This window comes from Prionailurus bengalensis, chromosome A1, assembly GCF_016509475.1.
Source record: "Prionailurus bengalensis isolate Pbe53 chromosome A1, Fcat_Pben_1.1_paternal_pri, whole genome shotgun sequence".
NCBI lineage: Eukaryota > Metazoa > Chordata > Mammalia > Carnivora > Felidae > Prionailurus > Prionailurus bengalensis.
The window spans coordinates 6,809,836-6,835,681 of NC_057343.1; the positions used below are offsets into that span (position 1 = coordinate 6,809,836).

The 25,846-nt window shown below is 42.6% G+C and overlaps 1 protein-coding gene across 2 annotated transcripts in view; it reads right to left on the minus strand.

The window, feature by feature from the left end:
* Positions 1–25,846, minus strand: part of USP12 (ubiquitin specific peptidase 12) — a 104,957-nt gene that overhangs the window by 27,420 nt on the left and 51,691 nt on the right. Inside the window, exons 2-3 of one of the 2 annotated variants that reach the window (XM_043575697.1) lie at positions 21,657–21,737; positions 8,730–8,943 (exon numbers count right to left, since the gene is read on the minus strand). In XM_043575697.1, the coding sequence (XP_043431632.1) occupies positions 8,730–8,943; positions 21,657–21,737 (295 nt within the window). Of the gene's footprint in view, positions 1–8,729; positions 8,944–21,656; positions 21,738–25,846 lie in introns of those variants that run through there. The other variant, XM_043575707.1, reaches the window with a different exon arrangement.

The window sequence follows — 25,846 nt, forward strand, 5'->3', positions numbered from 1 at the left end:
ATTCAGTCGGCGGGGGGGTTGGCGGCTGGGACCCGGGACTTTTCAAAGGTCCTCCAGGCGAGTCTGAGCTGCAGTCAGGTCCAGGAAACAGTGGTGTCACCAATGACCTATTCGAGCCAGATGGTCCCTAAGGCCCTTCCAAAGGTGACAGGTCCCCCGCAGCTATACAAATGAGTAAATGCGATGGAAATACTGCTTTACCCTGCGCTTGACCTGACACAACCTGACACTGAAAGGTAAGGACTTTACAGGCGGTGTCCCACTGGATCTTTTGAACACCGCTGCAACATCGTTATGGTTATCCTTCAAATGAGGGAAGGGGATCAGAGAGGAAAAGTCACGCTGCTGGGAAATGCAGGCCCAAGATGCAAGCCAGGCAGTCCCGACTCTAGCAGGTGGGGTGACTTAGCCACGCACGGACAGACGGACGCCTGTGGCTTAGTCAAACACGTGCAGGAAGCACCGGGTCAGGAAAATTTTACCTTGATAGATCCTCGAGGACCATTTAACGAATTCCAGGAAGATTACAGTTAACGTATTTTAAATAAGAGAGTATAAATTAGGAAGAAAACTTTGGGAGAGTCTAAGATAAAATAAAATATTCCATTTTAGAAGAGCTATAGTTATAACTGCATAAAGTTAAATTCTCTGGATTAGAAATCATTGAGAAGGTTTACAAAAAACCATAAAACGTAAAAGTTATTAACATCTTCAACACAGAAAGAGCTTGAGCCAAAGGAAATACAAAGTGTGGAAAGGACTTGGAATCAACAATTTATTTTTATTTTTATTTTTTTTTAACGTTTATTTATTTTTGAGACAGAGAGAGACAGAGCATGAACGGGGGAGGGTCAGAGAGAGAGGGAGACACAGAATCTGAAACAGGCTCCAGGCTCTGAGCCATCAGCCCGGAGCCCGACGCGGGCCTCAAACTCACAAACTGTGAGATCATGACCTGAGCCGAAGTCGGACGCTTAACCGACTGAGCCACCCAGGCGCCCCTTAAAAAAAAATTTTTTTTTTGACGTTGGAATCAACAATTTACAGAAGCTAAATTCAAAAGATTAAGAAACACGCAAAGACGTTCAACCTCATGGTAATCAAAACCGTCTTAATTTTCTGGTCTGTAAAATGGAATACCATCTTCCTTTGCAAAGTTACGGTACAAACAGAATGGGAACAGGTGAGAATGTTCACTGGGGAGGTATACTCAAAGAAAATAAAAGAATGATTTCAATCATGGCGTCAGAAAGACCTTTAAAAAGTATCAGATTGAAGGTGCAGTTGCTACAGGAAGACTGTTGGGATTCCTATGAGGGTCCTACCACTAATCACATGGACGTCATTGGCAATTTACTTAACCTCTCTTGGATTTCAAGTCAAACACAACAATGTGAAGAATGGGGTGAGGGGCGCCTGGGTGGCTCAGTCGGTTGAGCGTCCGACTTCAGCTGAGGTCACGATCTCGCGGTTTGTGGGTTCGGGCCCCGGCCTCGGGCTCTGGGCCGACAGCTCGGAGCCTGGAGCCTGGAGCCTGCTTCGGGTTCTGTGTCTCCCTCTCTCTCTCAGCCCCTCCCCTGCTTGTGCTCTGTCTCTCAATAACAAATAAATGCAAAAACAAAATTAAAAAAAAAAAAAAAAAGGACGTACTAAGAGCCACACAGGAAGTATCCATCTGTTCACGCTTCATTTCTCTGCTGTAAGCTTGCCCTGAGGGACCTGATTAGCCTTAAACAAACCCCTTATGTTCTTTTTCAGAACAGTAACAGCCCTGAGCCCTAAGATACAGTGCACTGGCCTATGTGGACTTAACATCTACTGACATGTAGTTTGGTGTTCCGAGTGTCCAACGGTCTCTGCCCGCGAGGAAGCCAAGCACTGTGACACCATCCCCTTCCCCCGCTCCCAGCAGAAGTTCCACACCACACCCATCACCCTGACAGAGCCCCCTCCACCGCAGACCCCCCTGGCCATCTACTCCATCTCTCAGACCAAGCCAAGTCGCGCTCAGAAACCTTGGATGGTTCTGCCTTTGGACTGGTCTAGGCCGAAGTTGGGAAAACTCTAGTCAATTACCTTTCACCTTGCCTCTCAATGCGATAATCCTCCATCCCTGAAAATACTACTCCGTCCCCCAACCCTCGGCTCCCATCCTCTGTTACTGTCGTTCATTTACTGTCCCTTATTTCCTTCCTCGACCTTGGGATTTTCTACTTTCTCGACCCTTTCTGCTGTTCCCTCCAGGAGCCAGTTTCTGTTCTAAACTCCCCACGTCTTCAACCTTTGGCATTTTTGAGCTCCCTGCTGCCACTTCTAAATCGTCACATGTCATCTGCATATTAAAAACCCTCGCCCTCAGTCAAAAAAGCTATTAAGATCTGGCCTTAAGCCCCATCCTTCTGCGGTCCTCGGCCACCTCCCCCTCCCTCACTGATGGATGGCCTGATTCACGGTGTCTTTGTTCATCCCGACTCCTGCACTAACCCTGACACTTTCAGTGTCCAGGCAGCTTCCTCAAGTGCACTTGACCCCTTAAAGTTCCCTTTTCATCCCTCACTTACTCATCCATCCCCAGGCCACAAATCTAGAGCCGCCCAGGTCCACTAAGATAAGAAACAGAAGTAAATTATGCTAGAGTCACTAAGAGGAAGTAAGTAAAAATATTTTATAGACACTGTAAGGACCTAGCAGAGTGAGGTAGGAACAATCACTATGGTGGGTCTCCATACGCTAGGCTCTATGCTGTCATCTAGTCTCTTTTCCACTAAATCAAGTATTTTTTACAACCGAAGTTTTAAAGAGTACATTTTTGGCCATAAATATTTAAAATAAACTACAGGGGCACCTGGGTGGCTCAGTCGGTTGAGTGACCCCCTCCTTGATCTCAGGATTGTGGGATCGAGCCCCGCACTGAGCTTCACGCTAAGGCCATGGAGCCTGCTTCAGATATTCTCTCTCCCCCTCTCCCTTCCCCCCCTCTCCCTTCCCCTCTGCCCCACTCGCACGCACGCGTGTGCGCGCGCTCTCTCTCAAATTAAAAAACAATTCTTACACTACAAAATTAAAGAATACCTACAAAGATCTAAATGAAAAACTTTCTGGCTAAGAAAAATAATAATGAAGTCTTATTTTTTCCTGTTAAAAATTATTGTAGCATCTATGCATGTTTTTCAGAATAACAATTATTTTTGTAAAGCAAAATGTGCAAATATTTTTGCTTTTTAAACACTTAAAACATCTTTTTTTGGGGTGGGTTTTTTTTTTTTTTTTTAACACAGAACAATGACTTCACACACTGACTCGAATGCTCTGGAACTGAGATGTAAAGTAAACCAGAAAATACTCTTTCAGCATTTTGCTGAAATGTTTAAAATAATGTATAGTCCATTTTCTATAAATACAGTATGCTGTATATGCCAGAATCCTGCCATGCCTAAGAGCACCCAATACGACTTTAGAAACATTAACCAGGACCCCTCCCCCCCAAAAAGAAAAATCAGCTAAATGGCCACAGGATAATCCCTGGAAATTGTATTATATTAAATTCCTAAAATCTTGGTTTCCTTATGGTTTGCTTTCTTCTCTAAGTAGCATAATGGGAAGGGTGGACTTCCAGCTTGTTCTGGCAAATTAAAAACAAATTCACTCATTCAGTCAACCAATATTCAGTAAGAACCTACTATGTGCCAGGAACTGGATTATGTGCTGGGAATACAATGGAGAGCAAAAACAAATGGGTTCCCTCCGTCATGGAACCGACAGTCTAGTGGGAGAGACAGACAATTTCATTATTAAATAAATGTATATGGAAAGTACAAACGACTAAAGTCCTAATATAGCTGCAACATTAATGCAAAAAAAAAAAAAAGAAAACTAAATCAACGCTTAAAAAGGTTACATGTTCTTCCTAATTCAGAAATAGCTAGTAGCTTTTATTACACAGAAAATCTTTTGTGCTCCTTCTGAAGAAAAAGGATTAAAATGAATGTGGGAAATTATTTACTCAAACCTACTTAATAGGTGTGACTTCTAATTATTTCCTCACTTAAGGAAGACCAACACTTAAATATATATAGGGGCGCCTGGGTGGCTCAGTCGGTTAAGCGTCCGACTCCTGGCTTTGGCTCAGGTCACGATATTGCAGTTTGTGAGTTCGAGACCCGCGTTGGGCTCCGCGCTCAGAGTGCACAACTTGCTTGGGATTCTCTCTCTCTGCCCCTCCCTCCCTTGCATGCTCTGTCTCTCACTCTCTCAAAGTAAATAAGCTTTAAAAAATATACATACAAATATGCATGTATATTTGCATTAGTATCTCTCCACATCGCCTGAACCACTGCTATGTTCTTACAGGTCTCTCGAGAATAAAGACCACTTCTACCTATTCACTGCTGTATCCCCAGCACTTAGAACAGTGCCTGCCACGTATCAGATGTGCTTGACATTTTATGAACGAACGAATGAATGAATGAATGAACGAACGAATGAATGAAAAAAAATGGGGGCTGAAACAGCTAAGATGACAGGAGAGGAATAAATCTGGCCCAAAACAACAGTGTGACTATGTAAACTGCTAAGATCCAGCAGGTCTGAGTGCACAGCTACAGGCACCAGCGGATCTGACTTTCAAGCCCAACCTAACTAATCCCCAACTCTTCAGCTGAGTCAATGCTGGCTAGCACAGAATTCGATCACCGGTCTATGTTTCAATTCTTCGAAAATAATAGAGTGCCTACAGGGAGTTAGCGATGTGAAAGAGAGGGCTTCATTTCTTACCCCAGATGACTGCAGTAGCCTCGGGGATGGTCTCCCTGCTCCCACTCAAGCTGCCCCTGCCCACTGACCCACCGCTGCGCCCGCCCCCCAGCAGCCACAGGGATCTCCTTCTAATGCAGATCAAAACCTATCACCCCCTGCTCAGCACCCCCAACGGCTTGCCACGACTTTCAAAATAAAACCCAAGCCCCAGGCCCCTCCCTTTTCTATCTTTATCTTACTCCACTCCAGCCACATTAATTTCCTCGCTGTCCGTCAAGCCCTCAGGGCAACTGCAATTTCTATTCTATCCGGTTGGAACAATTTTGCTCCAGATCTTCCAATGGCTTCTCACTTTAACTCTCTGATCTAACAAAATTTATCAACTCCCTCATCCTCTATCCCCTTTCCCTGTTTTTGTTTTATTTTGTTTTCACAGTGCCAATACATTATATTACATGATTGAGTGCCTTCCCCGTGAGAATGTCAGCTCCTCGTCTCTGGTGCTCTACAGGAGCTAAATACATAATAGTTAACCAATACAAACATTCAGCTAGACTCCCATCATCAAAGGTAACACGGTTATGGAGCGAGTGTTAGCCCTGTATCATACCGTAAAAGCACTAAGTGTCACCACTGTATCTATCACACTATAAAAGCACTATGCCACAGTTCTCATATGCTATGATTAGGCAACGTGAATTAAAATTTTGAAAACAAAAATCCATTACTGAAGTTAAAACAGATTCTTTCCAAGGGATATCAGAATGATTAGTAATATAAAGCAACAGCAATTAGCACAATATTGAGCTGGTATCTACTGAAAATACAAAACCTTAAGTTTACAGCATAACATGGAAGAAAAGGGATTTAAGAACAACAGTCCAGGAGTGCCTGGGTGGCTCAGTCGGGTGAGCATCCAACTCTTGATTTCAGTTCAGGTCTTGAATGCTGTGGGATCAAGCCCCACGTCAGTCTCCCATGCTGCGTGTGGAGCCTGCTTAAGATATTCATATTCATTCATTCTCTCTCTCTCTCTCTCTCTCTCTCTCTCTCTCTCTCTCCCTCCCTCCCTCCTTCCGCCTCTCTCACCCACATGTGCTAAAATAAAATTTTAAAAAAAGGAACAACAGTCCAACAGTGAAAGTTAGTGGTTAATTCTGAAACGGGCAGCATCCAATGTTCCAGAGATTAAAAACAACTAGCAGACATAATCTCAGGAGGGTGTATACAATTAAATCCTCTGTATTTTTTTTAATGTTTACTTTTGAGAGAGAGACAGAGTGGGAGTTGGGAAAGGCCAGAGAGAGAGGGAGACAGAATCCGAAGCTGGCTCCGGGCTCCAAGCTGACTGTCAGCACAGAGCCCGATGCAGGCTCGAACCCACAAACCGTGAGATCACGCCCTGAACCGAAGTCGGACGCTTAACCAACTGAACCACCCAGGTGCGCCTGAATCCTCTTTAATTTGTATGTTCCTCTTCTCCTTTACACAATTATCAGGTAAAGAATCGAAAGGCAAAACTGTATTTCAAAACATACAGAAGCCAGCAACATCGAATAATAAACATGCTTTTCCATTCCATATTGTTCCTCAGGTATAGAAAAATGAAACAAAAGTACGAATAGGTAAGTTTGGAATACTCATTCTGCAATTAGTTTCATTCAACAAAATAAGTCTACGGTGCACCAATTTACTCTGCCTAAACATATAAAAACTTTCAGAAAACACCGAATTATTAAAAAATAATAAACACTCGGGGCGCCTGGGTGGCGCCGTCGGTTAAGCGTCCGACTTCAGCCAGGTCACGATCTCGCGGTCCGTGAGTTCGAGCCCCGCATCAGGCTCTGGGTGGATGGCTCGGAGCCTGGAGCCTGTTTCCGATTCTGTGTCTCCCTCTCTCTCTGCCCCTCCCCCGTTCACGCTCTGTCTCTCTCTGTCCCAAAAAAAAATAAAAATAAAAAAATAATAATAATAATAATAATAATAATAAACACTCTAAAAACATCCCAGCTTTGACAAATACATAAATCCACACACACCTTTCCAAACACAGTAACTTGAGCTCTGCGTTTAGGAGTGAATCTAAACTTAACGAGTCACTGCACACTTAACAATCACGTTAAGGACTGCATGCGTGTGCCCCCACCAAAATTCGTATGTTGAGACCCTAACCCCCAAAGCGATGCTATTTGGAAATGGGGCCTTTGGAAGGACTTTCAGGTCTTGAGGGCTGGGACCAGCACCCTCGTAAGAAGAGAGAGGAGCGAGCTTGCTTCTCTCTCTCCACCGTGTGGGGGCCACAGCAAAAAGGCAGCCACCTACAAACCAGGAAAAGGGCCGACATCACACGGGGAAGCTGCCAGCATGTTACCCTTGAACTTCGCAGCCTCCAGAACGGTGAGAAATAGGTATCTATTGTTTAAGCCACCCAATCCACGGTATTTTTGTTACGGCAGCCCCAGCTAAGAGCACAGAAAATACACTGAACGGTAATGTCAAGAAAAATATACTATTCAGTGAAAAAGAAAAATAACGTGTATTCTGTGTGAGTTTCAGCTTTCTGATGTTGTACGTTTCTAAAATGCTAACAAAATCACTGAAAGGATGGCATGTTCAATTACCATGCACTTGAATTTTCTACCAGGACAAAATTTCTGAAGTTTCATGCCAGTACCGACAAAAAAGACAGAGAGGACTTGAATCACTCAGCCATTCTCTAACGGAGTTGTTTGTGGTGTCCTTAAAAACAGAAGACACTCTACAATTCTGTAATTTGAGAAAGTAAAGACGTTTGGCTTTCATAGGGGAAACACTTAAAAAGATTTATTTTTGTGAGCGACGGTTCCACTGCTCTGTATCTGTATTTGGAGGAAATAAAATCTTTGAACACCTGAATCAGACTCAAGAACAATAAATAGCCTATTGTCACATTATTTCAGCGTCTTCTTGTGTTTTGGGAAACTAGATTTGACGCACGAGGCCTATCTCAATTCATGGGATAATGAATGGTGTCAGCTCAGTTAAGGACAGGATTATTCAGTAGTATGTTTAATAACCAATCTTCAAGACTTCTCAAATCTTATCTCTTATCTTTTGATAAGAAATCAAACTAAAATACCACTCAGTTTTATTTCTACAATGATTTAAATGCCTTTATCAAACAAAACAGAATTCCACATGTTATTTAAGTCCCATTTGAATTCTTTAACAGACCCTGCTAGGCAGAATAAGGGATTTAGACGTCAGGAAGACATATGGGACCCTGACAAGCCACTTTTACTTCTCTGAGCGTCAACCATCTCAGGTCAAGAGAGAGAATAATGTCTAACATAGGGGCTTGCTGTGAAAATTAAGTGAAAAACATTTTAAGAGAGAAGAGGAAAGCGGGGCTTAATCGGTAACTATTTTTATTAAAGGGGTGAGTGGAGTTAAAACCACCTACCCGAAGCCAAAAAGTTGTATTGTTCTGGCTCTTTCCTTTCCCTGGGGTAGGACTCCTGGAAAGGTTCGCTTTTGTCCTTTTCATGGCTAAAATGGGCGAAATAAGAGGCTCTCTGCATCAGGTCATCGTAAGGATAGAATGGGTTAAGGGTTAACGTATGGAAAGCATTACCAAACCAATAACGTGGGGGGGGAAAAACCCCATCATAATACTTCACTCTTGATAGAAAAGTCAGGCAGGCAAAAAAAAAAAAAACAAAAAAAAATCATTTCTATCTCCTGGCATAAAGAAATTTGGTCTCTGTCTAACATACTTCCAAAATGAATCACACCTCGTTTTAATTACTGTGTGGCTGCCTCCTCACTAAAACTCGCGCGTCCTTAAAGACAGGAACATCAGCTTTGGTCTCTTCAATGGCTGACATGTTGCCAGGCATAAAACAGATGCTTGGTCAGTGCTTACTGACTTACAGTGTGCCGTATTTACCCTTCCTGTTATGTAAAGAATATATATTCAGAAGTAGAGGAATTACCGTTTTCCTTCCGTAATCTTGTTATGAACTTCTTAGGAGGAATCACCCCAACCTTCTTCTTCTGAGTGGCTATGCTATGGAAGAGGTCGGCTAGGCAGGTAAGAAGGTTCTCCTTCTTCCTAGGTTGGCTCTTGTAAGCTAGAACTTTTTCCCGAAACGGACGACAAAAATAAAGTGCTTGAAGAACTGAATTACAGTAGCAGGTATTCCCAAACTAGAATAGAAAAAAAAAAAAAAAAAAAAAAATCTTGTTAAATTTGGGGCAACATATTTTCAAGAGAAAGAATTTCCACGTGTACAATTAAGGAAACAGAGACAAGACAGGGAATTCATGACCCTCACAAATTAAAAGGTATCTGAGAGTAGAAATAATTATTCTGATTGCAAATTTGCCTTTTTAACATTAAATGGATGCTCCAGGCATTGGTTGCAGGTTAAAATGGAAGGAAAACAGATGCGATAAATTTGGCCTTTATGAAAACAAATTCAAAAAATTACATAGTTTAAACAAAGTAGTTAAGGTTTAGAATTCTGTGTAATTTTTTCTTTTTCAATTCCCACTATTATTATATGTTGGTTGGACACTAACCAACCATTTATATAGGATACATTTTAAAACACAGCTCTCAAAAATTCTTTAAAACAACACAAAAGTAAAGTTTTCTATCCGATTCTTAAGTGCCATTCAAGAAATAAAAACAAAAAGCAAAGTCAAATGAGATCCTGTGAAATATTACATTGAAAACCATCAGCAGGGCACGTGGGTGGCTCAGTCAGTTAACATCTGACTCTCGATCTCGGCCTGGGTCGTGATCTCACGGGTTGGTGGGACTGAGCTCCGCGTCGGGCTCTGCGCTGACAGCACGGAGCCTGCTTAGGATTCTCTCTTTCTCCCTTTCTCTCTGGCCCTTCCCAGGTCACGCTCCCGCTCTCTCAAAATAAATACACTTAAAAAAAAAAAAAAATCATCAGCGTGCCAGCACAACCACCACTGAAATGCTGAGATGCCGGGTCACATCATTCTGGATATATTACAAATGAGCGTCAGGTGCAGAGTTAAATCCTCAACTTCTTACCGGCCATGGGATCTGGAATGTGTAACTACAGCTCACTGAACTTCAACTTCCTACTCTTTAATAATGGGGAAAACACTCCTACCTTAAGAGAAACTGATACATAGTTTGACAAACATTTGTCGTCTCCCTTTTCCCTTCCCATTAATAGACACTGGCTCCCAAAGTCGGCTGACAAAACACCCAAAAGCCAGGGAGGACCTGGGGGGGTACCTTGAGAGTATAAAAAAGGAAAGAGGGCAATTCTCACAGCACCATCATGCAGTGAAGTCACACGCATACTAACCTAAAAGGCTAGGCAGAGAAGACTTTTAATAACGAGCAAGGTCAAACTCATGTCCTTTGCTTATGCTTAAAACCAGGAAGGATAAATTAAAAGCTAATAAAAATGGTTATTTATAAGGAAAGAAGGAAGAGTGGAGAGAATTCAAAGCACATTTTTAAAAACGTCTGCTTTGCACCCATTTTTTTAAAAAATAAACTAAGAAGTACCCAGAGGGGGGGAAAAAAAAAAAAAGAAATTCCTAAAACTGAAAGGAAATAGAGATCAGTGAAAACTAAACGTTTATTAAGTTGGGGGAGAACTACACAAAAAATTACTTCAAGCAATTTTAAAACACAGAATTTTTATCATACACGCCTACGGAAAAAGTCTAAGAATAAAAGGAAAAAAAGGAATCTTAAATGGCATCCAGCAGTCGCATTGTTAGAATTAGTCTATCGACATTGTTATTCTGAAACCTCTACAGATTTCTGAAGGACAAAGCAAGCAAAGACTTACATTAATATCCTTAGGAACCAAAATCATTAATGCGAAGGAAAAAAGCTACAGTAATAAAGAGTAAAAGCCCTGTAAACTTAAATTGGAACGTGAAGTTATCAATTATAAACTCATGTCTTTCTGTGTGTGTGCGTGTGTTCAACTTCTGTCCACTTCAAGGCCTAGCAGCAGCAGCAAGTTCCCCTGGCACACAGATTATAGTCTTTAAAAACCTTCTACCCGCAAAAAGAAACTAGGATGCCTTGCAGATATGGCTATCTATACAAGGTCTGGGACAGGAAATACACAAATATAGATTAGCCTGGAATATCTTTTTGTGTGGATGCAAGAGCCAACTTTCATCAAAAAGAAATACTGCAATTGACTACATAAAAATTTATGAAAAATGACATTTAAAAAAAAAGAGACCTCTCCATGGGAAGTCGCAAACTAATACATCAAAGGAAAACATCAAAAGTTTTCTCTTGTCTTTCTTGTAAGAACAACATTCCAGAAGGCTCTAAATAGCTGCTGAAAGAAATTCTAGCTTACAGAACAATCCCAGCTAATAAATTCCAAAGAAATGATTGTAAATAATGGACTGGCCAGTGATTATCAGGGGATACTAAAAGCATTAAAGACTGATGGAGAACTTTAAAATGATCTGAACCCTCAGTGCATTCCGGCATCATTAAAAAAGAACCACAACATTTCTATGTCTCCTGGAGAAATACATAGCAGCTCTTATGAAGTGTTCTTTCGTTTTTTAAACAAAACCACTAGGGGCACCTGGGTGGCTCAGTCGGTTGGGCGTCTGACTTTGGCTCAGGTCATGATCTCACAGCTTGTGAGTTTGAGCCCCGCGTCCGGCTCTGTGCCCACAGCTCGGAGCCCTGGAGCCTGCTTCGGATTCTGGGTCTCCCTCTCTCTCTGCCCCTCCCCCACTCATGCTCTGTTTCTCTCTCAAAAAAATAAACATTAAAAAAAATTTAAAAAAAACACTAAATTTATATCTAGCATCTAGACCTATCAATTTACAGATATTCAAACAGAGAAACAAGTTAAACAATACCACAAAAAAGGAACAGAACGTGTGGCCCAATGAGGGTTTTACATTCATACTGTTGGTCAGAGCCAAGAAGTAGTTTCATAAAAACAGATGCTTAAGAGGCTTTCCAAAGAAATACTAAAAGAGGTAGATAACTGGGCGATGCACTGATACCATTGATAAATGTAACCATGGAAACTTTCATAAAGCCTATCCAGGGGCTAAGTACACCTGCAGCAGGACCTACAATATTAAGATTAATGTACCAATTACTCAGTATTCGTCAGTCTAAAGCAATACTAGGATTCATACCATGGTCTAATGACGCTAATGACCAACAAACTATACCTCTGTCAACGGAAGAGAAGATTCCATCTCCATAATTTGGTCATTTTTATTCACGAATAAGCAACAGAGACTCCAATGACTTCCACAGAGTAGGTAGATTAAAAACAAAAGACAGCGACTCACAGTGTATTAGAAAAACGTACGATAGTAAAACTTGACTGACATAAAAAAGCAGCAAATGGCTTCCAAGCTTAGTAAAGAACCCGAGGGAGTCTGTATTCTGTAGAGAATGCTGGAAGGCAGCCCCTTCCTTGCTCATCTCCTGAATGTAAAGCAATACGTAACTTTATAGTCAGTTATTTGATGTCTTCTCTTATGGTCTTGCACTTCTCTTCATCAACTCCAGGAAGGAAAAATGAAAGTGTGAAACTACTACTATTTCTCTAGAATAAACCATCACTTTCAATCTTATTCATAACTCTGAAATTTTTCTTTCAATTTCCTTGATAGCAGCTTTCATTCAAGTTCCTAAGACCTAAAAATGTATCTTTCAAGCGCATAGCTTTCATACAAAAGATGGTCTGGGATGATTTCCTCCACACTCCTGTTTCTGAATGTTCAATTTCTTTTTAAAAATTTTAAAAAACATTTTTTTAATGTTTGTTTATTTTTGAGAGAGAGAGACAGAGCATGAGCGGGGGGAAGGGCAGAGAGAGGAGAGAGGAGAGAGGAGAGAGGAGAGAGGAGAGAGGAGAGAGAAGAGAGAGAAGGAAACACGCAATCCGAAGCAGGCTCCAGACTCCGAGCTGTCAGCACAGAGCCTGACACGGGGCTCGAACCATGAACCGTGAGATCATGAGCTGAGCCGAAGTTGGACGCTTAACCAACTGAGCCACCCAGGTGCCCCCGAATGTTCAATTTCTAAATAAGACATTGCTATAGGGTTGACACCTACCCTATCTTCTCAGCTTATTTTGAAGATCAAAGGTATAATCCGGCTTAAAATCAGGGAAACAAATTTTAAAAGCTGCCACCTCCTCAAGGTCTGATCACTGATTTTTCAATTGCTCGTTGAACACAATGACCTATGCTTGCTTTCCCTAATGCCTTTTTCTCCTAGTTTTAAAATCAATGCCCCCTCCACAAATATTTATCATATCTCCATCATTAAGATCATTTTGAGCACACATCCCTAATAAACACAAATAAAAATTATATATGTGTTACATTCTACACATTAAAATTACTTTTATAAAATATAAAATTTATATACATAAAAACATACATCATATACAGTTGGCCTCTGAACAATGAGGAAGTTAGGGGCGCTGATCCCTCACACGGTCAAAATCTGTGTGTAGGGGCACCTGGGTGGCTCAGTAGGTTAAGTGTCTGACTCTTGACTTCAGCTCAGGTCATAATCTCACGGTTCATGAGATCAAGCCCCACATCGAGCTCTGTGCTGACAGCGCAGGACCTGCTTGGAATTCATTCATTCATTCATTCATATTCATTCATTCTCTCTCTCTCTCTCTCTCTCTCTCTCTCCCCGCCCCCCTTCCTTTCTCTCTGCCCCTCCCCTGCTTATATGCACTCTCAAAATAAAAAAATAAACATTAAAAACAAAAATCTGAGTTGGTGTGCCTGGGTGGCTCAGTGGGTTAAGTGTCCAACTTCAGCTCAGGTCATGATCTCATGGTTCGTGGTTTGAGCCCCGCATCAGGCTCTGTGCTGACAGCTCGGAGCCTGGAGCCTGCTTCAGATTCTGTGTCTCCTCTCTGCTCCTCCCCTGCTCATGCTCTCTCTCAAAAACAAAACAAAACAAAACAAAAACAAAAACAAACAAAAACATTAAAAATTTACAGGGCACCTGGGTGGCTCAGTCAGCTAAGCGTCTGACCTTGGCTCAGGTCATGATCTCGCGGTTCGTGAGTTCAAGCCCCACATCGGGCTCTGTGCTGACGGCTCAGAACCTGGAGCCTGCTTCGGATTCTGTGTCTCCCTCTCTCTCTGCTCCTCCCCCACGCATACTCCCTCTCTCAAAAATAAACATTAAAAAAATGTTTTTTACAAAAATATCTGAGGGCAACTTTTGACTCTGCAAAAACTTAGACTACTGATGACTGGAAGCCTTACCAGTAACAATCGACACATATTTTATATGTCGTATATACTATGTACTGTATTCTTTTACAACAAAGCTAGAGAAAAGAAAATGCTATTAAGATCATAAGGTAGAGAAGAGACATTTACAGTACTGTGTTAAAAAAAAAAAAAAAAAATCCAGGTATAGAGGGACCAGGGCAGCTCAAACCCATGTTGCTCAACGGTCGACTATATAACAAATGTGACTAAGGCCAAGTAGATATTTTAAATTTTTGTCTGACTTACATTAATTTTGTTTTCACTAAAGATTATCAATGCTTCAGTGAGAGCAATAAAATTGAGTATGCCTTCTGGTAAGCTGTGGCTTATACAGTGATTGACAGACTGGGTTTATGCTCAGTATATCCTATGAGCTATCAAAGACTCAGACAGACACACACAGAGAGGTGCAAATGGGAAGTTCTTTTATGGCCTTACTTTACTTTCTAAAATAGGATATTAACTTTTTTTTTTTAAACGTTTATTTATTTTTGAGACAGAGAGAGACAGAGCATGAACGGGGGAGGGTCAGAGAGAAGGAGACACAGAATCGGAAACAGGCTCCAGGCTCTGAGCCGTCAGCACAGAGCCCTACGCAGGGCTTGAACTCACGGACCGCGAGATCCTGACCTGAGCCGAAGTCAGCCGCCTAACCGACTGAGCCACCCAGGCACTCCTGATATTAACTTTTCAATCCTACCACGTCTGTTGGAACTCACCTGAGCGATCACCTGCCTTGCCAGCAGCATGGCATGGTGAGGAAGTCACAAACCCTGAAACTGAACTGCCTTGGGCTCAAGCTGGGTTCCGCTACCTGACCGCGGGAAATCCCTGGGCCACGCCGTTCATCCGTTTCCTCATCTGTGAGTGTGGTTTACAATACAGCCCACACCTCGTAAAACTTTGTAAAGAATTAAATTAGCAACCTGCATGGAGCACTTCCCCAGCACTCCATCACCGCACTGTTATTTCTGAACAATCTTTTTAAGTCATGTGGCCATTTTGAAAACCTAGGTTAACCGAATGAAATTAAATCATGTAATCTCTTAATCTCTGTTCAAATTATAATAGATTGCAACCGCACAAATGAATAAGAGACAATGATACCATCGACTCGCTGGTGTCGAACCTGAGTGTCACAGGACCACTGCACACACGGATAGAGCCTGGAGCCTGCTTCAGATCCTGTGTCTCCCTCTCTCTCTCACTCTCTCTCTGCCCCTCTCCTGCTCACATTCTGTCTCTGTCTCTCAAAAAAGAATAAACGTTAAAAAAATTTTTTTTTAACATTTCAAGATGTTTATTAAATGCTCCATTGTCCCATGCTGGAGGCTGGTGATGATGATGCCTATCCTGTGCACGTCCCCTTCTAAAGGAAGGTCCTCTTCCCCAGCACAGTTCAGAGTGGCCCTGTTTTGTTCATTTGTTGGCTTTATTTACTTGTTTGAGACAGCGTGAGCGGGGAGGGGCAGAGAGAGAGAGAGAGAGAGAGAGAGAGAGAGAGAGAATCCCAAGCAGGCTCTGCACTGTTAGCGACAGCGAGATCACGACCTGAGCTGAAACCAAGAGTTGGACGCTTAACCAACGGAGCCAGGTGCCCTAGGTGGCCCTGTTTTTTAGAGCCCACATTTCCCTATCCACCACTCTCACTACCGTCAAGTAAACCTACTCTAAAAATGGCCTTCCATATGCTAGTGGACAGCCATTCCTTACCCTACACTACCTCACTCTACTGTCCCACCCTTCCTTATAGGAACAGACGTCTCTACATAAATGCCATAGGGTTGTCAATCACAAACCTTTTTACAGACCCTGCCAACAGGGCCATCCACTTGACCCAATCTCAGCAGAATACTTGGGCCAGAGTTCTTTTGTCAGGCCTAATATGAACATGCTCTGGGATCTCTGATAATGCAACCCTCAAGCGGCCTATGGCCAGCAGGTGGAGAGAAACTAAAGGAGAATAAATCAATTTATATCAATAAATATATCAATAAATAAGTTTTCTAAAAGCAAATAGAACCAAGAGACTTTTGCCTAATCAATTTTATGACTTACAAATGGAAAGAAAGTTTCATTTTTATTTGCGTCCTTCACAACGGCCCCTGAATCCAGAATTCCGGCCAATGACTACGGGCAATTCGGGCTTAAAAGCCTCTTGTAAGATGGTCTAGGAACACAGTTGTTATTCATAACAAAGATTTTAGGGAAAAGCACATTCCACTGCAGCCTCACAAATCGATTTAATGAGGCCACCTGTCTCTTGGCAGTTATTAGAAATTAATATAGAACCATATAATAAAATAATGAAAAAAGACTCTTAAAAATGTAGGCTGCACAAGTAGGAAAGAGATACTAACTGAAATCACTCCATTTACTAAAATAAGTATTCATTAGCGACAAGATACAAGGGAAAAAGGCAATCCGGTTCATGAGATTAAAACCATTTGTTTTCAAAGAATTTAGCTGGCCCTATAAACAGCTGACATTTAAGCAGGATATTTTACAACAAGAGAAAGCTTCCAAAAGGCTCCCTTGTCTACACAAGACCATCTCTCAACCCTCACACCACACTAGTATTTCTCCTCTCAGACTTCCAATAACATCAGAAATACGAACGCATTCACAAGAGTTAAACCAGCAGGAAATCCCCACGCTATGTATTATGCAAATTACAGTGGCAGACATCAGAATTATGAAGAGTAAACTGCCATAAAAGTCATCATTTGTGAAAACAGTCTTCCAAGATAAAAAGATCTGCAACCACAAATAATGGAAAATACGTTGTCATTAACAATGTTGGGATCAACCACCACACTGAATTTTCTGTTAATACAACTGTGGTTATTTTTCTTCTCCATTAAAAAAAAAAAAAAAAAAGTCCGGGGGAGCCTGGGTGGCTTTGTTGGTTAAGTGTCTGACTTTGGATCTCAGCCCAGGTTTTGACCGTCCTAGAGCTCAGGCCCCGTGCTGGGCTCCACACTGGGCCTGGAGACTACGTTTCCAAAAAAAGCCCGATTTTCTACCTGTCCAAATACACGTACTATTTCCCAAAGGCAAGTGCTAGTGAGTAAGTATGCCGCTTGCCAATCACAAAAAGGATCCAATCAGGCAGGTCTAACAGGAACTCTTCTCAGTGTAAGCCTTTTCTTAAAAGCTATTACAATGAACCACAGAGGGGCACCTGGGTGGCTCAATCTGTTAAGCATCCAACTCATGGTTTTGGATCAGGTCATGCATGATCTCATGGTTAGTGAGACTGAGCCCCACACCGGGCTCTGCACTATCAGAAATTGGGATTCTTTCTCTCCCCCTCTCTCTGCCCCTTCCCTCCCCTCCCCTTCCCTCCCCTCCCCTCCCCGCGCGCGCGTGTGTCTCTCTCTCTCTCTCTCTCAAAGAAACATTTTTTTAAAAATGAACCTTGGAAACTCACACTTAGCTAAGAACAGATTAATAAAAAGAAAACACATGTGTGTCTCATTTTAACAAAATCCAATTGTTAGAAAAGATAAACCACAGAATTTTTTTTTTTTTAAAACGTTTATTTTTGAGAGAGAGAGAGTGAGCACGAGCAGGGGAGAGGGAGACACAGAATCCAAAGCAGGCTCCAGGCTCTGAGCTGTCAGCACAGAGCCCGACGCGGGACTCCGACTCACAAGCTGTGAGATCATGACCTGAGCCGAAGTTGGACGCTTAACCGAATGAGCCACCCAGGCGCCCCACAGAATTTCCTAAACCACAGAATTTCTTAAAGCAGCTACATTCCAGTGTTGTTTTCAATAGGAGCTACCTGGCAGACAGAGACGGGGGGCGGAGGGGTTAAAATGTTGATCTCTGAATTAACTAAGCTACCCTCCCTTATCCCCCAAAGCTCCACCCTTATTTTTTAGGAACTCCTATAAATAGTGTGATAACTCCATAAATTAAAAAAAAAAAAAAAAGAAAAAAGAAAAAAAGGAGGAGGGGGAGGGGGGAAAGAAACAAGAGTGATATTTTAAGAGCTTGAAAATACAGGGGTGCCTGGGTGGCTCAGTTGGTTAAGCATCCGACCCCACGTCCAGTCTGTGGAGCCTGCTTTGGATTCTTGTCTGTCTGTCTGTCTCTCTCTCTCTCTCTGCCCCCTGCTCATCTGCTCATGCCCCCCCCTCAAAAATAAACATTATTTTTTTAAAAATAGGACTTCTAGAAAAAGGTTGAGACTACAGAACACAGTTTCGAGGGAGCCTGAAAGTTTAAACCATGGAAAAAGTTAATCACTATACTGGTTCTGCTGCATGTACTCTGACCATCAATTACTTTCTCAATATAATTCAAGGTGTTCATCAAGCTTTCAAGGTTGGAGCCCTGGCTACCTCAGGGGAGCTCAATTCTTTGGTGTACTAACTAGGCACAGAGATCAGAAAACTATATTTCCACCCATCAGAAGAGTCTCTGGAGGGGATAAGGACAAAGATTCCCCTAAAATTCTTGTACTAACTTTACTCCCTCCTGCTTCTCTTGGGTTTTACTGAATCTCGGTTAGTCAGCTTCAGGGAAAAGCACCAATACCACCCTCTTAATTTAGATTAATTTAATCTTGATCCACGGGGAGTAATAAAAATAAAACCTTCTAAGAAATCTTTTTTTTTTTTCCTTTAACACAATTGACCCTGGTATTCTGAGAGGTATGTTCAAGTAAAAACATTAACAGCAAGGGGAAAACAGGCCTGCAGAACTCATTTTATAGTAAGATTTTATCTAGGATACTGTTTTCCTTGTTGTGAGGCTATCTGCAAAAAAGGTTACAGTCAGACACAAAATGGAGAGATTGAACTATTCATACTGGAGAAGGCTAAAAGTGAGACAGCCTTCAATATATAAAATACTCCTGTGCTAAAGAAAATGGGTTCTTCTGAGACACTATCGATGAAGACACCCTTACTACAATTCAAGACACATATTAGCTTGAGTGTGAACCAAATAAGGGTGGCAGCCACAGGGAAGCAATAATGAGAGAAGAAACTGGGGTTTGCCCATTCCCAGAAGTTAAATGAGGTTTTTGATCGCTAGACAACTCTGTATGTTGTTGTCTCTCCCCCTCAGGGGAGGGGCAGGGAGAGGGAGACAGAGAATCCGGAGCAGGCTCCCTGCTCAGAGCCTGACATGGGGGCTCGATCCCACAAACTGAGATCACGGCCTGAGCTAAAACCAAGAGTCAGTTGCTTATCCACCCCGGCGCCCCTGGTTTTAAGTCTTTTAAAAGGACCGTTCAGACCCCTACGCACTTCGCCTTTCTCTCAATTGTAGGTTTTAGTCCCCACAGAAGCTGAACAGGAGAGTCTGGTTCAAGAGCCCTTAAGGACAGCAGAGGACCGCATGAGGCACCAAACAGAGGACAGGATTCAAGAAGACCCTGAACGAAGCCAGCCCTAGACACAGACTGAAGAAGTCCCTCAGCACCAGGTAAACAGCCCCAGAGAAAAGGCTCTAGCCACTGAAATGGGGGTGGGGGGCAGTCACCTTGGAGAGAAGCCCTCGGTAGACCAGCTCCACCCTAATACACAGAGCCCCAATCAGCTTCTCAGAATTTCATCTTGATGCAGGAATGAAATCTAAGGAGAGCTTCCATTAGGAAAGAGAGTTTAAAATGGCGGCGGGGGGGGGGGGGGTGGTGTCTCAGAAACAATCCAGTAAGGATAAGAAAACCTCAACAATAAAAACTATAAATAATATCCTGAGAAAAACCACAGAGAAACAAAATCAAAGAACAAAAGTAACACTCTAAGAAATAAAAGGTGCAATGAACAAGATAAAAAAGGGCGAGTAATAATCCAAAATGTAGAATACAAAGCAGATGATCAAAAATGGGAGAAAACGCAGAAAAAAACAGAGAAATCAGTCTGCATTTCAATATGCAACGAAGGGTATATCAAAAAAGACAGAACAAAGAGATTACACTGATAGGAAGGAAATTATCCAAATGCTAGTATCAGAAATGTTCGAGACTTGAGGAAAACGAAAAATGTCTGAATGAGTTGGTACATAGTCAATGCAACATGGGGGGGGGGAGGGGGAGGAACACGAAGACCCATCATGAAATTTCAGAACATTGTGGATAATCATCCACATTCTGAAAGCCTCCTAAAACACTGTTGGGGGGTTGGGAGGAGGGGGCCACACTCAGAAGAGGTGAAAAATCAGAACAGCATCAGCCCTCTTGACATCAACAGACGCCAGAAAGCCACAGAGTAATCCCTTACAAATTCTGAAGGAAGGCTGTGTACCTAGCTTTAGCAAGAACCAAAATGTTTTTAAATACGAGAGCTCAGAGTTCACCTCCCATGCACGCTCCCTAAAGAAGCTACCATAGAACATGTTCCACAAAGCAGGGAAAAATCCAAGGAAGAAGACCAGTTCTAGAAAAGGAGAGCCAGGAAGGAATGTCTAGGGTGAGGGAAAAGAAGTCGATAGACTGTTTTTAATAGCATACAGGCACTTTATTTAGAATGTGGGGGTAGATTCCAGAAACGAGAGCCAGTAGATGAATGAGCAGGCTCCTCTGGGGAGGTGGGCACAGTGGGGTGGAGACTCCCTTTGTTACAAGCTTTACACTCTCAAGGGGACTCCCAGCAGGAGAGGAAATGCCCACATCACTTTACCTACACAAGAAATCTACCTTGAACGTCACGGATTGCGTACTAGTACTCAGTGAGTGACACACGTGTGTTCAGTGGAACTTACTTTGTCCCCTGTATTATCATCTCTTACCTAGAGTTTAAAACATTCACCATGGATCTACGTAACAGGACAGCATAAACTACCACAATTGTAGAACACAGATTTGTGGCACTTGTTGATGAGTCAGAAAAAGAGTTAAAACTTCCAAAGAAAGTTCTTCCAAGATTTCAATGATGTATAATAACTAGAATTATCTTCTCAAGGACTGGGGATGTATTTTTCTTCTATATTTTGCATTTTTATATCTATGCTAGTGGAACATTGCCAGAAGTCAGCTGACAAAGAGTCCACAGACACATGGAGGCACTTGCAAAACTTTATTTATTACACCTGTACATTTGGACCACTTCTATTTGGGCATTTAAATAATTCTCAAAGAAACAAGAGATCATGTAGCATAGGCCACATGAAATTTCGGTTATGAAAAAATTTGATACAAAATAGGAAAAATCTGGCTAACTCCAATCTAAGACCCTTAAGACTTCGAGCAGTCTTGTTTCCCTTCCATTAAAAAGAGTATTTTAGGGGCACCTGGGTGGCTCAGTCGGTTAAGCGTCCGACTTCAGCTCAGGTCATGATCTCACGGTTCGTGGGTTGAAGCCCCGCGTCGGGCTCTGTGCTGATGACGGCTGGGAGCCTGGAGCCGGCTTCCGATTCTGTGTCTCCCTCTCTCTCTGCCCCTCCCCTGCTCGTGCTCACTCGCTCGCTCTCTCAAAAATAAATAAACGTTTAAAAAAAAAAAAAAGAGCATTTTAAAATTCCAAATCAAGTTTCTTGGCTTTAAGCCTACTGATGCAAATGAACAATTTTCCTTTAATAAATTATGAAACACATTCAACACTGTGAAAACGATTTGCAACCATAGTTGTGAAGGCAGAGTACCAACGGATACTTACATTGACTAATCCAAAATAGTGCTCATTGACTGGAAACTGTTCTGGACCAATCTCTTTCTCTAATGCCGAGGCATTGGCGCCCTGTAAAAAAAATTAAAACAAACGAAACAGCACTCTTAGTATTCGTAGTATTTTCGTAACGTTTCGGTTATACGTGCATCACAGAGACATCCCTTAAAAAACTGTGTTCCCTTTCACCACGTAACATTACTGAAAGAAAATAAAGGATGATAGTGAAGAGTGAAGGATTTTAATAGTAAGACTAGTTTGCAAGAACTTTCTCAGGAAAGCAAAGCGCGGATCAAGAAGCTGTACTTACAACTTGTGACTTTTTTTCTAGCTAAAGGATTAAAGCCCCTGCTGTACCCGTGCCCTAACGGGGTATAATTCGACAGCCATCTCAGGGAGCCGAAACCAAACACACATGTAGTAGGTGACCTAACAGTTCCTCCAAGTTTGACCTGATGGATCCCCACCCGGGACCCACAGTGACAAGAACGCCGCGCGGGGCGGCACGGACGACCGCACAGTCAACAAGCAGCCAGTCTATGAAATGTGACGGCCCGCTCCGGAGCAGAGTCGGAATGATCGGAGCTAGGTTTACATACAAAAGCACGCCTAGTTCTCAAAAACATAATGTTAAATATGAAAAAAAGAAAAACTGAGCTTAACGCATACATAAAGACTAGCACCCGGCCAGCGGGCTTAAGAATGGATGTTAAACGTCCTTGAGTGGGTGCTGAAGAGCACTGGGGCATCGCAACTGGGGGTGAAGGATAAAAAAGGGAAAAACCAAAACGAAACCCGACAGAAGAAGGGCCCGGCACAGACCACAATCACGTGCCGTGGTCTCAGGAATACGACCGACTCAACTCCGTCCCTGAAAAAGAGGGGAGGTGGGGGTGCCACTAGGGCCCTGTGTACTGGCACACGCCCCTAAATGGACTCCCAACGTAGCCAGAGAGGGAAAAAAGACAGCAACACTGAAAGCATGATACCTCTAGGTATGTGTACTTAAAACTCCCAAGAAAACATCCCCCCAGACAAAACCCATGCGACATCACTCACAAAATGCCGACGGCCACTCTGCAAAGCTGCAGTAAAACCACACGCACACACTGCCTCCTCCAGGGGCACGGACATGAAATTAACACCACCTCGGTGCTCAGAAGACCTTGCCGTTTCCTGACTGAGCTCCATCCCTGGACTTGGGAAGGCCAACCTTTGTTAGACAACACATCCTCAACTTCCTGATTGTAAGCACTGATTAGAGGGACTGGGTGGATTGGTGGTCAGATTCTACCATAACAACACATTTCCTCTAATGTCCTCCAGCCATCCAGCGCTGGCACATAAACATGACGCTGCCTTCGTTATTTTTTTTTTTTTTTAATTTGGAACTCGTTTTAGGCTTTACACAAAACCTTGACGGAATCGCTAGTTTACAAACACCCTTTACTTCCAGTTTGGCTATGCCCTGTGTTTTGACATCAAATTCAACGATCACAGCAACTTTGAGATCCACTGAACAAATCTGTCTCGGTGGGAATGCTGCAAGCCCCACCCTCCACCCCTGCCAGCTCAAGTACCATGTCAAAGCTTCCTCGCGTATGTCGAAAACTATCAGTAACCCGGATGTTTACCACTTACCATACGAATTCAAAACAATATTCGTTTAAATAAGTATAACCCCTCCCCCACAAAAAAAGAAGAAAGGCTCTATGATCCAAAGTACAACCTCATCACTATTTATGTGGACAGTAAAATGTCAGTGCACCTAACTCCGGAAAGCGTTTCTGGCCCGTGGGAAGAACAGGATAACACGTGAACATTCTCTCTCCAATGTAATAGCAATCACATGCCACAGAGCACGTATTCTCAACCCCCTACCCGTGACACATCATGCATGCACTGCTTAGAAATCCCTCTCCCCGTCCGCATCCTCAAGGTGGTTTGGCTACGGATCAACTTACTAGCTTCTTTGTGCCTCAGTTTCCTAACTGTAAAAGGAAAATGTCACCAACTACTCTATAGGGCGGCTACAAATTAACTGAATTGAAACCTTGGTGAAAGCATCCGCAGTGCCTGGCACAGAAGCAGGTGTCCCATAAATGATGGCTGCCTTCTCCCCCTTCCCTTCAAATTCAAGGGGGGAAGAAAAGCTACTCTCATTAGCCAGTAATGATCACAAATATCTGCTCCAAGCAACAGCTAAGAAATAGCAAGAGAAGGAAACAAAAGGCACAAGAAAAAATGAGATAGCTATCATTAAAAAAAACAACTTTGGCCAACCCCACAAAGCAGCGCAGAGGTATAGTCACTGTACTGTCCAAAAGTCTAACAACAAAGCAAAACCACAATCCAATCGGAGGTCTGGGAGAAAGATGCTAAGTGTGGGAAGGTGGAAACAGCCATAAACCATAGTCATTTAACCTTTCTGGGTTTAAGACGCTTCATTTGCAAGATAAAGGAGTTGGTCTCCACTGATTTTCAAAACCTCCAACTCCTCTACGTCGATCTGTTTGTTGCGTTTCCAAGTAATCCATTACCCAAATCAAGGTTTTCACAGCTAAACATGTTTAGAAAATTAAAAGACAAGGTAATTTCTACAGTCTCTTCTAACTCAACATTCTAACACTACCGATCACTTTTATCAACCCTCCTGAGGACACGTACTAGATCAACACAAAACTCTAGGAAGTCCAAGCCAACCAATAAATGCCAAGCAACACAATTCAACAGGGAGAGATTACAGTGACAGATGGAGTCAGGGTAGCGGATCCAAATGGAAAGTACAAAGAGAGAACGGCATTTACTTTATGACAGTTCTAAATTAAAGCACAGCCTAGTAACATACACCTTACCATGACAAGGACGCTGTATAGCAGATTCTGTGAATGCGCAGGAGATACTCTTATGGCATGAATTCAAGATTTTCTCTGCGGAAGTAATCAGAGTACAACTCTACTCTAACTCCATGCCAACTACAAAGGCAAAGAGTAGACGAAGCAATTCAGTTTCTGATGACTGGTTTTCAACACTAGAGTTAGACACAGCTGGGGAAAAACAGCCACCAAGCCAAAAGTTTGCTGCGTCATTTTTAGTGTCTGTAGAAGAGTTCTCTGTGTCGTCACCCCTTGAAGATTTTGTTGGAAGTTGGCAAACCCTTTTGTGTCAAATAATGGTCAACAAGCACCCCAAGGTTTAAACTGAACCTAGAATAAGTCAATATCCAATAGCAACGGCTCTGAACAATTCTCTATCCCTACGCTTGAGAAATATGATTCTACTACAATTAACAGTGGTTTACTAAATCAGTGATGCTTTACCAGGACAAAAGAAAGAAATGGTGGCATGCTCAAGTAAGAATTTTTGCTCTAACGCTTTCATACGTATAAGTATCAGGATTCATCTGTTTTGTGGGAGTACATGACACACACACACACACACACACACACAGGAAGAAGACGTTCTTTGTGGAGTTTCTAGCTCCGTTTTTGTAACTTACACAAAAGGTTATTTTAGACTCAGTACCTATTAGTACAAAATTCATCATAAGGACGGAATTAGATATCCCTGACTCTCTGATGAAAACAACCAAAAGGTGGATGAATTTTAATATTAAAAGGTAAGAATTTATGGAGCTGGTGAGAAAATAAGGAAGCTGCAGGGAACAAAAAACAAAATGATGGGGGAACCCAGCAGGCTAAGCCAATGCCAAAGAGAGATTTCACGCTGAGGGTTAACTGTCAACACTAGTGACCTTTACATGCTCTTCTGACAGCTGAATGAAACGGAGTGCAGGGAAACCGAAAACTTCGGGAGACAGAAAGGCCAACAGAAGACCTGAGCATGGGCACTGAGATCCCTAAAGGGCTAGATCGTCATGTCAGGGGGAGCAAGAAATAATCCTGTACCGCAGGAGGAGGCAGCAAGGAAATGCGCCCGGCATGTCCTTGGCACTGAGAGTGGAGGGCGTCTTCCGAAAACTCACAACCCCAAGCTGACTTATTTAAGATTGTAACCCAAACTCATGCCAGCTGTATGATCTCACAGCAAAACCACCTGAGCAGAAAATGTAATTCAGAGAGACCCTGAGATGACAGTGCCCTCTTCACCCTACAACCAGCAGAACGACCAAGTTCACCCTGGAAGATAAAGCCAATCCACCCCACAAAAAGTTCCCACAG